Source organism: Squalius cephalus, assembly GCF_949319135.1.
Source record: "Squalius cephalus genome assembly, chromosome: 3".
NCBI lineage: Eukaryota > Metazoa > Chordata > Actinopteri > Cypriniformes > Leuciscidae > Squalius > Squalius cephalus.
This window is the reverse complement of record NC_137124.1, coordinates 39919063-39936737: the sequence shown is the minus strand read 5'-3', so window position 1 is coordinate 39936737 and position 17675 is coordinate 39919063. Positions and strand designations below refer to the sequence as shown.

Sequence of the window (17675 nt, the reverse complement as noted above, 5' to 3'; positions counted from 1 at the left end):
ACCATCCCTTTAATTCTAAACTCAGATACTATTTTGAGTGGACAGTATACTAATTGGGATGGAGAGACAATGAAAAGCATCAAATACTTTGAAATCTGCTGTGATGCTGCATTCTTCATATGAGCATAGGAGTATCTCTAGCATTAGTGAGAACACAAACACATTTGGGAGGTACATAACATGTTTTCTGACACCGCAGTGACTGTAAGCACTCTTCTCTGAATTTGTATTGCAGCTAAGCAATTTCAGACACACACTTCGAAATCCCGCCAGCCTGAACAGATGGACAAACCTCCTCTCGCTGGAGGACCCCTGGGCTGACTATGTATTGCCTGAGGAAAAACCTCTTCACGCATTCTGTCTGAGGCCAAAAACAGGATGAAAGGTAGAGTATTATGTCCAGCTCTACTAGAGGGCTCGGGGGGAAATGTTCACACTGGTTTGAGTGGGAGTGAGCCAAGGTCGCCATGTGCATGTTGAGTGTACTCTGGTGGTGCTGTGATAGAGGTGAGGAGAGGGTACACATCTATTTTAAAGAAACACAGCAGAGGTTGGACTGTTTTGGAACTGCAGTGACTGAGTAAGAGAGCTGTCATTGGGTGAAAGTGTCAACACAGAAAAGGCTGCTCGCTCTGCAACCTTCTTTCTTTTCTCTCCTTCCCTTCCCGTGGATCTCTGACAGAAAGACTTCCGCATGCCTGTCGCTTTAGCCCTCGTATCTTGGCAGCAGCGGAAGAGTGTTACAAACTTCCAACACCTCCACCACAAGAAAACACTGTGACACTACACTCTCAGAAACTGTCCTGCCACTGACTGCTAGGTAAGTGGAGATCTCAAGTAATATACCTACCCAGCTGACACCGCTGAGCAACTGTCATCCAAAGGCTCTTCTTCACATCAAAAAGGGCACAGTACAAGGGGTATTCGTAACTAGGGATGTCCCGATGTGAATTTTTGACAGTACGATTATTGACTGATGAAATAACACGCTTTCTACGATTCTATATCTTTTATGTATATCTTTTATATTTAAGTAGGTGCAATTTACTGTATCTGCCCTCTGACACCAAAAAGTACCAAAATGAACCCTTTTAACAAAAAAGTGTGTATACTAGGGCTGCCCCCTAATCGTCAACAAAATGTTAGTCGACTAGAAAAGGCTTAGTCGAACAAATTTTATTAGTCGGTTAGTCGCAGAATAAAAAATGGTGGTGAAGTCACGCAGTTCTTGTGTAACTACAGTATGTCAGGCAGGAAATACAAACGTTCACCTATCATCCATCAACCTCAAATATGGCTTATCGTTTGAAACATGCAACTTGGCTGCTCGCTCTATCATTAACCAATAAATGTGTGCTATTATTAGGCCCATATCCAAGTCATGTGTATGTGCAGAGTGTGGAAGCTAAAGTATAGCACGCAAAGAAAACAAACAAATAGGATGCGCTTTCTGCTGTTTCAGTCTCAGTGAAATGGAGGAGTGCATCATTTAGAAAGCTTGAAATGCCTACTTTTAAACGAATCAATTAAAAATGAAAAGAAATACTCTCTGCTTATCTAATCCATATAAAAGGTGCATTTCTCTCTAAAGGCACGTCCACTGTACAGTGGAGATGGTGAGTCAGCATTGTCAACTTCATCTTTGCAAAATACATTACAAAAACCTTTAAAATAAAATAAAATAAAATACTATTGATATGTTCAAATTAAGAAGAGAGCCAGACTATTAGGTTCAATTGCTATTACTTTCAGATAACATAATTTTATATCTACTTTCTAATGATATACTTTTGTTTCTACTCCAATTCATTGTTGAAATATAATCATTTAAACTGTGGCTGTCATAAAACGTTTTCATGATAGATTTATTCAAACATCTATTAAGACACCAAAAGATTAAGTAAAAATTTAATGAATATAGCCTATAATATAATCCATATATTTTTAAAAATGCTCCTCTCTAGAGTTAATTTCTCTAGGGAAGTAACGAGTGGCTTTCCTGAGGTGAAAAGCATTCCGTGACATGTTATTCACAAGCTGTATTATGACGTGTTCCTGCAGTTAAAAAAAAATTAAATTAGGCTTGATACATTTCGGTAAGTTGCATCTTTCGACATACCGTACTTTCTGATGTACATTCATGTTTATTTCGTGCTATAACTAGTAGTAAAGTAGTAGTTCACGTGCGTTCCATTTTGGTGTGTGAACAGATATGTAGTTACAGCGATCTGTCACGCCACATTAAAGAGCATTAAAACAGCGTGAGTTTGGCATGAGATTGTGTTGGCAATTGAGGTGTAAAACTAGGAATGTTTTTTACGTTGAGGTGTAAAACTAGGAAAGACATGAATATTCATGAATATCAGTAAATAAATAATGTCTTTTGAACAGTGTTCTTTTGACCATTGTTGTTTCGACTCATTGAAAATAATAATTTTAAAGTAAGTCATATTAAAAGTAAGGCAACGCTGGCATTCAACATAAGGATTGTTAGATATCTTATCTAACAATAAGTCTCAGAGTAGTCTCAGAGTAGTCGCCACCTCTGAAAAGTCAATCCAACATTGATAGCAGTGAGTTGTATTTTGTTTGTTACTTTCCCAAAAAAAAAAAATTATTTTGTTAATTGTACTAATTAGTTGTAGCTACAAAGCTGCCAGAAATAACACACCTCCCACCGCACACTCTTTATTTATGGAAGTGACATAACAATACAAAGATGAAAGACGTGACACTGACATTTCCCATGAAAAAAAGGCTAAAAGTTGAAAAGAGTATCTAAGGCTACGTCTACATTAATCCGGATACATTTGAACACAGCGTTTTCGTTTATAAACACTCTCCGTCCACACTTGCGTTTTCAGGCGTTTTCGGACGTTTCAGTGTGGATGAGAAACTTTTGAAAAACACCTGAAAACGCTCAATTCACCTTACTGCGCATGCGTAAAACTCCACAAAAGATCAGCTGATATGATTCAGATGGAAAAATAAATAATGAAGTTATCACGCAATTCTTCTGACAGGATAATTTTATTTAGTAAAATATCTCACCACTCACTGATGCGGTCCAGGACAGGTCGCATGCAGTCGCCATAAGTTTGGTCTAAAATGCGACTGCTCTCATGTATTGCCGCAGGACAGCAAATGTGAGCAAATTCTGTAATCTTTGCAGGACTGTGATATGAAGAGTGTGCAATGAATAATATTTTTAGCAATAGTGTGAAAGTGAATAGCACATAACAGGCACAATACTGGTATAAACATGAATATCTATTGGTACAAAATGCGTCACATGACTAAATTTACATCATCGTTTTTAAATACCACCGGTTTCACAGTCCACACTACAACGTGAAAACTGCGTTTTCAAATGTATCTACTTTGGAGTGCGTTTTCAAAAAGCTTCGTTTTCATTCATAAAAACGCCGTCTCAGTGTGGACAGAAGGCCAAAACGGAGAGAAAAATATACGTTTTCAAACGAAACCATATTAGTGGACATAATGATAGTCAGAATACAAGGCAAACTAACACAAGGGTCTGTTCCCGCAATTAATGGTTTGTAAGAGGTTTAATACATAAATCATCTAACATCCTCTTCTCTAAAGTAAAAAGTGGTTTGATCACATATAGCCTATTAAAGGTGCAGAATAAAAAGTTGAAAGCAGAACTGAGTTTGTGAGTGAAAGTCAACAGAAGGGAGTCTTTCTCTACAGGTGTCTCAACATTGAGGTATGCCGTGTTACTTAAGGTTCTGTTGCTAAAAATGACTCAGCTATCCAGCAGGGATCAGCTACCGAGATGGTGGTTCCCCTCCTCACTGTGTGCAGTGCCCGCGTTCAAGAGTCAAATGTCACATGCTATTCGTCTTTAACTGCAGCATAAAACCAGCAGACAATGGTCTCACGCTGAGTTTAGATGGACTTCACAGGGAGAAGTAAAAAACTATGTTGTCTACTTTCCAGACAGCCTGTGCTAACCTTATCAAAGTGGAATACTCTAAAAAATATATATAATCCAGCCCTGACCTAAGTAAAGAGAAACGTGAAAAGTAAACAAGGCACTATCTTATCTTGTCTTTTCATGGTACACAGGTGTTGGAATGCTTAAAAACAGTGATCACTGAAAACACAAAGTAAGAGATTCTACTACTTCTGTGCCTGATACTCCTGAAACAATCTGTGAAGATTTCTTTGTACTGAATAAAGCCAGTTCAATCTGAAACCGCTCTGTGCTTTTCCGCCGCTGGTTTCAAACCAGGAACCACTAATGTCAGAAGCCAAGGGCTGGATAATAACCGTACCAACATTTAAAATAACAATACCTCACTGAGAGACTGACATGAAACAATAATAGATCACCCTATGCAAAAATAAATAAATAAATAAATAAATAAATAAAAAACCTCTGTAAACTGCAAGTAACTGATGTGGCTAGGAATGAAAAATAGACTATCATTCAAAAGTTTAGGGTTGGTAAGATTTTTTTTAAATAGAACAAAAGCAGCAGATATGTTACTTGTTCAGATCACATTTTTCATCGGATATATGCCAAGTAGGATGTACTTCTTATTGTCATGTCAATATCCAATGCCAGGTCTGCTCTGATGTGGTGATCACAGATTCATCTGCACAGAGGAGAAGTGCTGAAGCACAACCCATGTATTAAAAAATAAATAAAAAAAAAAACTCTGCAAGGACTTGCAATTTTATGTTTCAAACCGATATGGCGATAGAGAGGCAAAAGTGACATACTACAGCTTTAAAATAAGTTATTGTTAATTAATTTAAAATTTTAATTGATTTAAAACTGTGTTAGCAAAGCTGATTTTTCAGAAGCCATAACTCCAGTTCACATGTCACATGATCCTTCAGAAACCAGTCTAATACTGCATTGGTGCTCAAGAAACATTTCTTATTATCAAAGTTGAAAATGGTTGTGCTGCTTGTTTTTTTTTGTTTTTTTGTTTTTTGTGTGTGTGTGTGTGTGGAAACCATAACACATTTTTTAAAGGACTCTTTGATGAACAGAACATTGAAAGAACAGTATTTACTTGAAAAAATTGTAGCACTGCAAAAGTCTTAAATGTCACTTTTGACCAATTGCAAAAAAAAAACTTACTTACCCCAAACTTTTAAATGATAGTATATATCTGTATCATAAACAGCTGATATTGAGTATTTCTGTAATTTATCAGTATTAGCCGATATTTCATAATAGTATTTCCCATTTTTACATTTAGATTACCTGAGTCACAATCTAATGCTCACTTAATCTTTAAAAACACACACACACACAATCTTTTAAGAACTGTTAAGTGTTATATTTAATCGCAAAAAATATATAATTTTTTTCACACTGTATATTATAATATTGTGATGCCCAAGTTTACTTGTAGCATTTAATACGGTTGATTTTATATATATATATATATATATATATAATTATATATATATATATATATATATATATATATTTATTTTTATTTTATTTATTTATTTTTTTTTTTTAACAAAATAGTATTATTAATAGTATATTATTAAATATATATTATAGAGTTTTAATATTGGCCATTTATCAGTTATTGGTCATTCTAACATTACTGGCATAGTATTGCCCAGAATTTTTATATCGGTGCATGCCTAGATGTGGCAATATGAACCAGTTTTGATATCCAAATTATTTTCTCAGTTTGTCAAAAAATGATTTTTATTAGCAAATATCATATGTGTGAATTGATTGCTATGAATATTATTCCTTACAATATATCTGACAGTTGCACAGTGATAGTGAATAAAACTACTCTGGATTTTAAAACATTCTCTTGGTTAGTAAAGTCACTTGTCATTTTCAGATCTCAAGTCAATAGAAACGTAGGGGTTTGCAGTACAAGAACCAACAACATTTTGTTGGAAATGGGCTAACAGAGCGCAAAAACAAAGTCTAAATGAAGAACAAGCTTGAATATTGAAATTTGTCCCAGAGTGAGTCACACCCAAGGACTATGGAAGTGTCTTTCCCAGCGTCTGTCTGTTTCTGTACCTCTTTCCTTTTCAGTCAGCCTCTGAAAACATAAAGGCTCTATTAGCATTAGGAGTGGTGGGTGAAAATGAAAAAGTGGCATTACATAAAAGCTCCTTGCCTGGTGAAGATCATTTAAAAGCAAGGGCACCCGACTAAAAGCTTCATCTCTCAACAGCTTAGAGCGAATGGAAGATAATAGATCTGTCTGATTGAGCGCTGCTCAGTCAGAAGCTACAAAAGAAATCATCAGTGCTAAACTGTTCACTTAAATTCAGCTTCTCTGTCTGATCAAACTGGCCCAGAAGCCCTTCTTGGGTTATTACAGTAAAAAAAAAATAAAAAAAATATTCAAAACACTAGGAAAGGATTTTTATTAATGCTGTGAACATGTTAAAATTTTAGCTATATATATATATTTTAATTATCAGTAGACAAAACAAAACCATAAACAAGAGAAAGGCCAAGCTGTGGCAGCTGAACAATAATAAATGATGCAGCGCTCACAATACAAGACTGGACTTTCCCAAACAACATATTAAACTTAGAAAACATTGACACTAAAAGCATGGGAGTCAAATGATATGTTGAATAAAAAAAAAAGAGAAATAGCTGTGCTATGCATTGTATTATATCACCTAGGCCTATATTTAAGGCTGAACAACATACTGTATATTATAAAAAATATAGCATAAACACACTATTTCTCACACAGTCGTATGAGAATTTATTTCTTAAAGTGCTGCAGATAATTAAACAGTCCTGACCTAACCTAAAACCTACTGCCTTAAGCCCCTTAACACCATAGCTGAGCAGTAAGGACTTCTGGAGCTCCCATTACTTAGATTTCCCTTATCAAGCTGACACATTGTGCAATAATCTCATTAAACATTTAAGTGCAACTCCTTCCTAAGGCACTCCCAGCCCTTGCCTTTTCCATCTTCTAACCAGTGAGAGGAAACTGATGTTTCACGGGGGCCACCCTAAGAGCTGAGGGGAAGGTAAATGAGTTATCTGAGCAGCCCAGGCTCCTTTATGAGAGCAATCAATTCATATCAGATCCCCACACTTATAAAACCCCAGTCTGGCTACTGAATCACATCAGTGAGAGAATGTTCGTTGGGCGTAGGAAGCTGTTGTATGGTTATGGCTGGGAGGGGAGTTGTCCGAGCTTTTGAGTTGTGTGATCTCTTACAGCTGGATCAGCTGCAGTGTAATGCCTGATGCAAAAGCCATTACAAGCCAGAAGTTAATAGCCATTCATAGGATATGTGCAATAGTGCTCTTCGTGTGTTTTGGTATACCAAAGTACAGCAGAGTGCTGTGTGTCAGAAAATTAGATACACTGCAGTGACAGTAACAACAATTGACTTGATGAGGAAGAACAAATGGTACTGGGACATGACGGCAAGTGTGTCTGTTGCACTGAATGCACAGAGCCACATGGAGAGGGATTGTTTCCAAACAGTCAGGGGCCCCAACCTGTCATATGCTGCCTCATCATTGTCCAAAATGATCATCAGGCAGTAAAAACGAGCATGCAAAATTCCTAAACCCAGTGTTACGTTGGCTCCTTCAAGCTGTCAGTCAGTATTGTGCAATATCTACATTTTGTCCAAAAAAAAAACAGCGCGCAATAACACGTCGATTAAAACTCACGAGCTATAACTGTTGCAAATATAAAAACATTTTGTTGACTTGAAAATTGCGTTTCTTTGGAAAAATAAGACATGCAAACTCTCTGTCATTATTACAACTACCTTTACTTCCTACTTTTACCAATACAGCCCGTCTACCACCCATTTGTCCATGGGCATATCTCACAGCCTATTATAGAGCATTACCAAACCATAGGACGACTGTTCATTTCAAGTACACGCATACACTCAAATCTCAATGTTTTCTCACTTTAAATAGCCCGTTAGCCCGATCGGTCTTGAGTGGCATGGGATTTCTACTTACATTTAACCACTCTGTCCGTCGTGGATAACTTCGGATCATCATTCGGTTTGTTTTCAGACATTTCCAGTCAAATTTGTGTCGATTCTCTCTGAAACTGTTCTTTAAAACGATCCGATGTACTTCCTTGCTCAACAACTCAACTCTTCCCCAAACGGGAGACGGCAGTGATATCGATCGCTTGTATCACTTGCCAAAAATACTTGCAACAGGGTGACAAATTTCAACGCTGTAACTGTAGCTCTGTCTGATTTACTGCAACACTGTATCAAGTTCTCAGCGAGCACAACCAAACATACAGCCGTTAAAGGACACGCCCACTACCCTGACGGCGCCATTTATTGGTGGAGAGGACCCTCCCGCCCTGAAGATGTGCTTCCCCTATGGTCTGCTGTGATGTCAATCATAAGTGTCTGCGTAAATATTGTCATATTACAATTGTGTACTGGACTCTGAAGAGGGGAGCATAATTGCAGTGTTTCATTTAACATGTGCAAGACTACTCTTGCGGAGAATTTTCTCTCTCTCGTTAGCTTCATGTTTCATGTCCACATGCATTGCATTAATACCCAGGCTAACTGTGTAGGCTATTGCATGCGCACATTTTCAGACGTTCATCTCTTGTATTATCTGGATAAGTAATTCTACTGTCACTGCCAATATGATCCGCCTAATAAACTGAGAGAGAGAAGGTTGCATGATACTGAACGAACAAGTTCAGATTTGAACAGATTTGCCCCACTACCAAATAAAGATTGTGTGTGTGTGTGTGTGTGTGTGTGTGTGTGTGCGTGCGTGCGTGTGTGTGTGTGTCAAAAAGAAATCGACGTATATTTTATTCATTAAACGTTAGGCTTTCTTGACTTAAAACAAGTTACAACAAACAATTAATATGAGGATTCATATGATAGCAGCCATGTAACTCACTGACAGTTACAGATTTATAAACACACTTCTGCTAGAAAACAATATGTTTGTTATAATTTTTAACCCATTCTAACCAAGGTTATCACTAATCTATCACCTATAACTTGTCCCATTCAACACAGACAGCTTGTTGAAACTTAAACGTGGATGAATGGATAGATAGATAGATAGATAGATAGATAGATAGATAGATAGATAGATAGATAGATAGATAGATAGATAGATAGATAGATAGATAAAACCATTATGCTAAGTTTGTTACTATCTCTCTGAATCCACCGTATAGGTAAATTATGGCCTATTACCTGAACATTTGCAAGTGGCTTTTACAGGGTTGCCAACTCTCACGCATCTCGCGTGACAGTCACGCATTCAGCCTCAATCTCACGCTCTCACGCTCAACAAAGAAATCTCACGCAAAAATAGACATTTTTCTGTGCTGTATTTTTTTTTTTTTCACTCATGTGCACTAAATTTCAGAATTACTATAAACAATTCTTAACTACTGGATGGACCACTAGTTATGGCGCAAATTAGTTAAAAATCTCCCAGAACCTAGAGCGAGCACGCATGCGAGACAGAGACTGTCGTCCAAACCAACCGATAGCGCGCGCACGCACGGCAGAGAGGCAGGCACGGCATTTTATCGGTTGCGGCGCCTTCATCTATAGGCTACACTGCAGCACGACGTATATTCACATCAAATGTTAACGCAGAGGAACGGGACACTGCAGTTCACAAAAGTTCATTATTTGCATGTGCTTTAAAGCCTTGCCGGTTAAACATGTCATTCGCTGCTGATGCGCTGTATATGCGCTTTACTGAGCGCGTACACTCGACGCGCACATGCACTAAAAGCCTGTTACTGGACTAAAAGTTATCTTTTGAGTCTTATATTGCGCTAATACTGTCAAATACAGACAATGTTTACATAAACAAAGTTGGTTATGTCTAAAGTGAAAGCAAACAGAGAAAATTAATTAAAATCTGCTTGTCGACAGTAGCCCTAATAATAAACATGCTGCCGCTTGTTCTTAAAGAGATAGTTCACCCAAAACCAAACAGTTGCTGGTCCCCATTGACATACATAGTAGGAAAAAAATATACTATGGAAGTCACAGGGGTACATCAACTGTTTGGTTACTGACATTCTTTCAAATAACGTTTATTTTCAACAGAAGAAAGAAACTTATTCAGGTTTAAAACAACTTAAGAGAGTAAATTATGACTTTTTGGGGGGAGAACTATGCCGTTAATGTTAATAAAACAACAAAACACACAGAGGAAATCATTCACTGCTCTTGACTGAGAACTTTAAGTCTGTTGTGTTTTATTTTCATATTTGTCCATTTAATTACTTTCTTCAATTCTACTGTTAAATACACCTATAGCTGAAAAAATAAAGCACTGTTTATTTCATTTGTATATTAAGTTGTGTATGTGTAATATGTATCTCTGTTCTTAATTTTTAATAACAAAGAAAATAGTGACAAAGATTTTATCTTCGCCACTTTGACCTAAATGTCTGCCATTCTTTTTTATTTTATATTTTGTTACCTATATTTTGTTATAAGGCTTTGTTTTTAAAATAGGGACATTAGTTTGGCTGTAATGCTCAGTCACATGCAAAATAGTAAAACCAACATGAAAAAGAATCATGATAAAATCGTGATTTTTTTCTGAAAAAACAAACAAAAATTGTGATATAATTGCCATATTGCCCACCCCAGGTGTAAAAAAGTGCCTAGATGTGCTTAGATGCTAAAAATGTGTTATTATTGATCATTATATCACACTACAATTAAACATAATGAAACATTCATTTGAATTGAAATATTATTTATTAGCTTTTTCTAGAGATTGCAGTCATGCATGACATGGTGAAAAATGACTTGAAATAATACTGAAAATAGGTTAAGATGAATGTTAAATGTTTGCCCCCTAAAAGCACAAGTGGCCCCTGCCTGCCCCCCCCCCCATCCCCCCCCCCCCCCCCCCCCCTTCGGAGAAGTCTCACTCCGAGCTAAACTGAAAAGTTGGCAACCCTGCGTCTAGCATGATCAGCTGCAGTTGCACACACTGTCATTCAGATATGATGCTCTAAAAGTTACCGTGGATCACAGCTGACCTGCACACACAGAGCTGTGAAAACACTGATAACAATGACACTATCACATACTTGTCATCAAGGTCCCTAAAGCCATGGCCATGGTGTTTCAAACAGCAGTTGTTAAACAATTGCATGGTTATAAAGCCTCATAAAAACATTGTTCCATAGGAAGGCAAAGAAAGAAAGATAGTAATAATTGTATAGGCATAACCTATTCCTATACATCTTCCACCCGTTATCCCTTTACAGCAGAAAAAATAATTCTTCTCACTTAAAAATGTTGGGTTAAAAATAACCCAACGAATAACCCAACTGTGGATTGGTATAGCACCTTCCCAACTGTGGGTTATTTTAACCCAATGCATTGGGTTAAACTCCAGTTGGGTTAAAATAACCCAACAGTTGAGTTAAAAATATTTATTTTTATTTATGACCTTATTTTAATAAATAAAGTACACATTGTTTTCAAATACAGATTGTTTATTTGTATAAACAATACATATGTTTCAACAAATATATTTTTCATTTACAAACTATGTATTGGGAGTCTAGCATTTAATGTAAATATACATAATTGTGTACAAATTCAAAATGCACAAGTGTACATACAACACACATAATAAATTCAAAACCTATGTACAAACAGTACACATTCAAAACCTACACAAAAATGCACATAGCATACATACAATTGTACAGCATACAGCACACAAAAATTAAAAATGAACACTAAATTTAGAACTAATAACCTATACATTTAATTCAATAACCTATACAAATATAGACAGAATACACAAATTAATAACAATAAATCCTAATCACAACTTTATTAAAAGGTCTTCACTGTACACTGAATGCATTGATGTGTTAGTGTAAACATACCTTGAGTAATAAAACTACAAATACATATGTTGACTACTGGACCTAATGATGATGATGATCAAAGTTCTTAATGAGGCAGGACCTCCTCCAGATATTGCATGCTACAAAAACTCCCAAAATGGGTGCAGGGGTCTTGAAATAGTTTATGTCATAGATGTAAAACATTTTTGAAACACATCAAGTCATGTGGATCCGGGCTTGTCTCACTGTTTCTCACTTGTCTCCAACCTTAAAAGAATAAATAATGTTCAGTTGGGCATGCACTGTAACAACATCAACAGTGTTAAATTATAAAAAAGTTACATCAAAGCAGTGCTGTATTGAATTAAATTATGGTCACTCTAATTAGTCATTACACCTGCTGTTAAATGGTTAGTTCACCCAAAAATGTAAAATCGGTCAATAATTACTCGCCCTCATGTCTTTCCAAACCTGTAAGACTTTCGTTCATCTTCGGAACACAAATAAAGGTCTTTTTGATGAGTCTTACAAATTTCTGTCCCTCCATTGACAGCTACACAACTATCACTTTTAATCCCCAGAACGGTAGCAAACACCAGGTAATAAAGGTAATACATGTTACTCCAGTGGTTCAACCTCAATTTTATGAAGTGACACGAGTATATTCTATCCCTTAACCATAATTTATCACTTTATTTACAACATATTAAACTCAAACGCATGTTCACGAGAGCACCTCGACGCATGTGTGTTGTGTTAATGCGAGAGCAGACGACAAGAGCGTGAATGCAACAATTATGTGCACAAAGCACATAGTCGGTTCATAAAATTGAGGTTAAACCACTGGAGTCACATGGATTACTTTAATGAAGTCTTTACTACCTTTCTGGGGCTTGAAAGTGGTAGTTGTGTAGAATGTCAATGGAGGGACAGAAATCTCTCAGATTTCATCTAAAAGATCTTCTTTTGTGTTCTGAAGATGAGCGAAAGTCTTACAGGTTTGGAACGACATGAGGGTGAGTAATCATGACAGAATTTTCTTTTTTTGGATGAACATGAGCTGAAGAGCAGTGTAATTTATCAAAATTGATTTGATAGTGTTGCTTTTACTTACAGGCCAAATGTCATTTAAGCTGCGCTTCATTTCAGCATATGTTGGACACACCATTTTTCCATTTGTGAGGTATGGCGATGATGGAAGGATGTCAGGCCATTTCTCCGGGATCATCTTTGAAAGACAAGAAAAAAACAGTTTTCAACTATACCACACGTGTGTGAACCTAATTTCATATGCACTTAGACACAGCCAAAACAATTTTCCAAAATAAGACACCCCTTACATATAGAGGGTATGCACTGACGTCACTTTCCCGCCGAAGAGCTGTTGCGTGACTGGATTTAATAGGGGAAACTGCGAAAACGTGAGTAAAACAAACGATTAGTTCAAACGATCAGTTTAAACTAAAGGTTGGACTCAATATAGTGTTCCTTACAACTTAACAAAGATCCAGATTCCTTAACAGGAATCCTGTTTCCTGATATTTATATGAGCCTGATTTCAACAAAAAACGAATTTGCCTGTGAACGCTTTATATAACGACAATATAAGTCCGGGTGATCACTTCTATCAATGTTATATATATCATATCGTCCAGCCCTAAAACTTTTATAGTTTTTTGTCAATGTTTATTTAAAAACATCCAATTATGCACTCCATTTGCTTCTCTGTACTGTAGTGATGGGTCGGTCATGAATGATTCGTTTATTTTGAACGAATCTTTAATATGACTCGGGACTATCGAGTCTGTACTGGAAACAGAAATGATTAGTTCATCTCTTGAGTCTTCGGGTTCGGGTCCGAGTCTTTTGTTCTTCCTGTCAGTCCCATAGAGGCTATGCTGTCAGTACCGGAAAGAGAAATGATTAGTTCATCTCTCGAGTCTTCGGGTCTGATTTTTCTGAGTCTTTAATTCTTTTGTCACATGACAGCACTGGACAAATAAATTAGTTACAAATTTTTTAACAGTAACATGCTACATTTTTGTTCTCAAATTATAGCTTTTTAATTTCTTTCAATTTATAATTTAAGAATTTCTGTTATGATGGTTCTTTTCCATATGGATGAGGTACTAAAGAGTTGGTAATGCTTTAAACTTTATCTATGATGGGGCAAACCACTTTGATAAAGATCTATATTATATATATACACTCACCTAAAGGATTATTAGGAACACCTGTTCAATTTCTCATTAATGCAATTATCTAATCAACCAATCACATGGCAGTTGCTTCAATGCATTTAGGGGTGTGGTCCTGGTCAAGACAATCTCCTGAACTCCAAACTGAATGTCAGAATGGGATAGGTGATTTAAGCAATTTTGAGCGTGGCATGGTTGTTGGTGCCAGACGGGCCGGTCTGAGTATTTCACAATCTGCTCAGTTACTGGGATTTTCACGCACAACCATTTCTAGGGTTTACAAAGAATGGTGTGAAAAGCGAAAAACATCCAGTATGCGGCAGTCCTGTGGGCGAAAATGCCTTGTTGATGCTAGAGGTCAGAGGAGAATGGGCCGACTGATTCAAGCTGATAGAAGAGCAACTTTGACTGAAATAACCACTCGTTTCAACCGAGGTATGCAGCAAAGCATTTGTGAGGCCACAACATGCACAACCTTGAGGCGAATGGGCTACAACAGCAGAAGACCCCACCGGGTACCACTCATCTCCACTACAAATAGGAAAAAGAGGCTACAATTTGCACGAGCTCACCAAAATTGGACAGTTGAAGACTGGAAAAATGTTGCCTGGTCTGATGAGTCTCGATTTCTGTTGAGACATTCAGATGGTAGAGTCAGAATTTGGCGTAAACAGAATGAGAACATGGATCCATCATGCCTTGTTACCACTGTGCAGGCTGGTGGTGGTGGTGTAATGGTGTGGGGGATGTTTTCTTGGCACACTTTAGGCCCCTTAGTGCCAATTGGGCATCGTTTAAATGCCACGGCCTACCTGAGCATTGTTTCTGACCATGTCCATCCCTTTATGACCACCATTTACCCATCCTCTGATGGCTACTTCCAGCAGGATAATGCACCATGTCACAAAGCTCGAATCATTTCAAATTGGTTTCTTGAACATGACAATGAGTTCACTGTACTAAAATGGCTCCCACAGTCACCAGATCTCAACCCAATAGAGCATCTTTGGGATGTGGTGGAACGGGAGCTTCGTGCCCTGGATGTGCATCCCACAAATCTCCATCAACTGCAAGATGCTATCCTATCAATATGGGCCAACATTTCTAAAGAATGCTTTCAGCACCTTGTTGAATCAATGCCACGTAGAATTAAGGCAGTTCTTGAAGGCGAAAGGGGGTCAAACACAGTATTAGTATGGTGTTCCTAATAATCCTTTAGGTGAGTGTATATATATAGTCTGATAACAACAGTTCCGTGACATAAAACTGAACGACTCGAACCCGAGAGATAAACTAATCAATTCTGTATCCGGTACCGATTGCATAGCTCAGCTTATGTAGCTGTCACGTGTTGAAAGAAATGACTCGAACCCAAAGTCGATAGACTCGAAACGTGAACTAATCAATTCTGTATCCGGTATTACAGACTGCAAAGCTCAGTTTATGAGGATGTCACGGGATGAACAAACGGCTTAGATTGGGTAAACTAACAGACTGCATAGCCTGAAGACCCAGATAAATAAATTAATCGTTTCTGTTTCTCATAATTTGGCCTCTTCCTTGCATTGCAATTTTTTTCTTATTCTAAATGTGATCAACATTTGATGTGTTTGGGGAATTTGGCTATTGACATGTAACATTTAAATACGTTCTGCTGAAATTAACAAAATGACTTGAAAAAATATTTATTCATTTTTATGAACGAGATTCAAAGATCTGAGTTAGTAAAATGATCCGAACTTCCCACTACTACGTCACGCGCATACATATTAAACTCACCATTCCAAGAAAACTGTGAAGTCTGGGATATTCTCTAATGATTTCTTCGATAGTTTTTGTTCCAGAGGATCAATTCCACGCACTGCAGTTTTTTGAGGTGGTGTGTGTCTCATGAACTCCTCGACTTTGCTGTGAGGACTTCTTGCTTTCTTTTGCCACTCAATCATTGTCAGTCATCAAACAGCTCAGACTACATTGAAATAAAAAAATACTGTAATGAAATTACGGAAGACAGCTGGAAAAAAAAAAAAAAAACATAAGTAATTATCTGTACCTGGATCTCTAGTAGCCCCAGCACTGCACATTTGGTATCTCTAATCATTATTCAACTTACCAACTTGTTAGTAGAGGGACTCCAAGACCGGTGCCAGATAAGGAAGACATCCAAAATGTGTACTACTGTACACTGTCCAGGACCAGAGTTGAGAACCATTGTCATCCAGCAGCTTAATACTTTCATTTACTCCTTTCTGTGTTAGAATGAAGCAGAAAAAAATAAATATTTTCAGAAAAGTAAACTAGTCCTTAAAAACTTGTTACTACAGTAAATCAAGGTAATCTGTGTATTGGAAAACATCAACTTTCTTTAACTAATCATGAACTAATCGTTTATTTGTTGCACAATGTTTCCCATTTCAATGTTGTTGGGAATATCTGCACTTTTTCATCTTTCTTTCATCTCGGAGATTTCAGCGAATTCAAACGCTTCTCACTACCTCACAGCGCTGTTGTGGTGTCGTGTGACCGATCTGAGCTCGCGCCGCTGGGCCGAGCTGATAAATGGTCCGTGCACTACGGTTCAAATGAGTAGAGCTCTTTCGTTCCGCATTTAGTGACAATTGTAGTCGCACCTGTACGAAAAAAGTACGTTACCAGTCTGGAGACCTGCTTCAGCTGTGACAGCTTAAAGTCCCTTTAAGACATTTGCTATCACGAATACCGTAAAACAGGCGTAAGTTAATGCTAGATAGTGATTTCAGACTAAGGCTTACTTAGTTTATTGTAGTAGGTAACTGGTAGTAAACGGTTTCGCTAGTATAATGTTATAATTAATTACTTTATTACTGCTAGCGACCTAACGGCGATAGCTAGGATTAATTTCCAATCGATCTCACTTCCCGGAGATCATTAAAACGGTCTAAAGGGAACTTCGTTTTTAAAAAATATAAAATTCAAATTTAGAATAATTATATTCAACGTCTCAGTACACAATACTTAATGTTATATATACATAAAAACTATATGACTTACCTTTCATAATCAGGATGCAGCAGCAGCTCCTGTGTTGACTGTCTGTCACTGGACCGTTAAAATTTGAACCGTCGCTGCAGAAACCGCAGGCTATTTAACCCAACAGTCGGGTTATTTCTAGAAATTACCCAACGATTTTAAAAATGACCCAATATTTTTTGAAAATAACCCAACATATTGACCCAATATGTGTAACCCAACGGTTGGGTTACACAAATAACCCAACGTTTTTTACTGTGTTCCCAGAAAAGGTCTCCATGGATACATTCCTAGCAATGCAAAACGCAAGAGGTAGTCCTCTGAAACTTTCTTTTTCAGGGATGAGACTGTGTAGAAACTGCATTTCAGCTTTATCTCGGCCAATTCTTCGGGAATTTGCCTCTGGCTCATACGAAGATAGTGGTTAAACATAAGATATAATACGTTTTGTGTATATCAAATAGGCAGTCTTTGGTTTTATTAATCTATTACTTGTTCCAGAGCAAATCAATTTGGCTAAAGGCAAAGTTCAATTTCATAACTTTATATATTTTATGAGTAGGCTACTGTGAATTCAGGCATACTTTTATCACATTTTTGCCCTACTATA

The 17675-nt window shown here is 37.2% G+C and overlaps 1 protein-coding gene and 1 long non-coding RNA gene across 5 annotated transcripts in view; both read right to left on the bottom strand.

Annotated features, from left to right (window-relative positions):
• Positions 1–8291, bottom strand: part of LOC307155833 (protein phosphatase 3 catalytic subunit alpha) — a 243072-nt gene extending 234781 nt beyond the window's left edge. For all 4 annotated transcript variants that reach the window (XM_079866811.1, XM_079866813.1, XM_079866812.1 and 1 more), the window contains exon 1: positions 7982–8291. In XM_079866811.1, the coding sequence (XP_079722937.1) occupies positions 7982–8042 (61 nt within the window). In that variant the 5' untranslated portion in view covers positions 8043–8291. The remainder of the gene's footprint in view (positions 1–7981) is intronic.
• A 3441-nt stretch (positions 8292–11732) lies between these two features.
• LOC307156336 lies at positions 11733–17172 on the bottom strand. The gene is made up of 6 exons (XR_013820691.1): positions 17087–17172; positions 16552–16686; positions 16170–16305; positions 15836–16025; positions 12973–13086; positions 11733–12125 (listed from the first exon to the last, which is right to left on the bottom strand). It is a non-coding gene; the product is annotated as an uncharacterized lncRNA (long non-coding RNA).
• Positions 17173–17675: the final 503 nt, after the last annotated feature.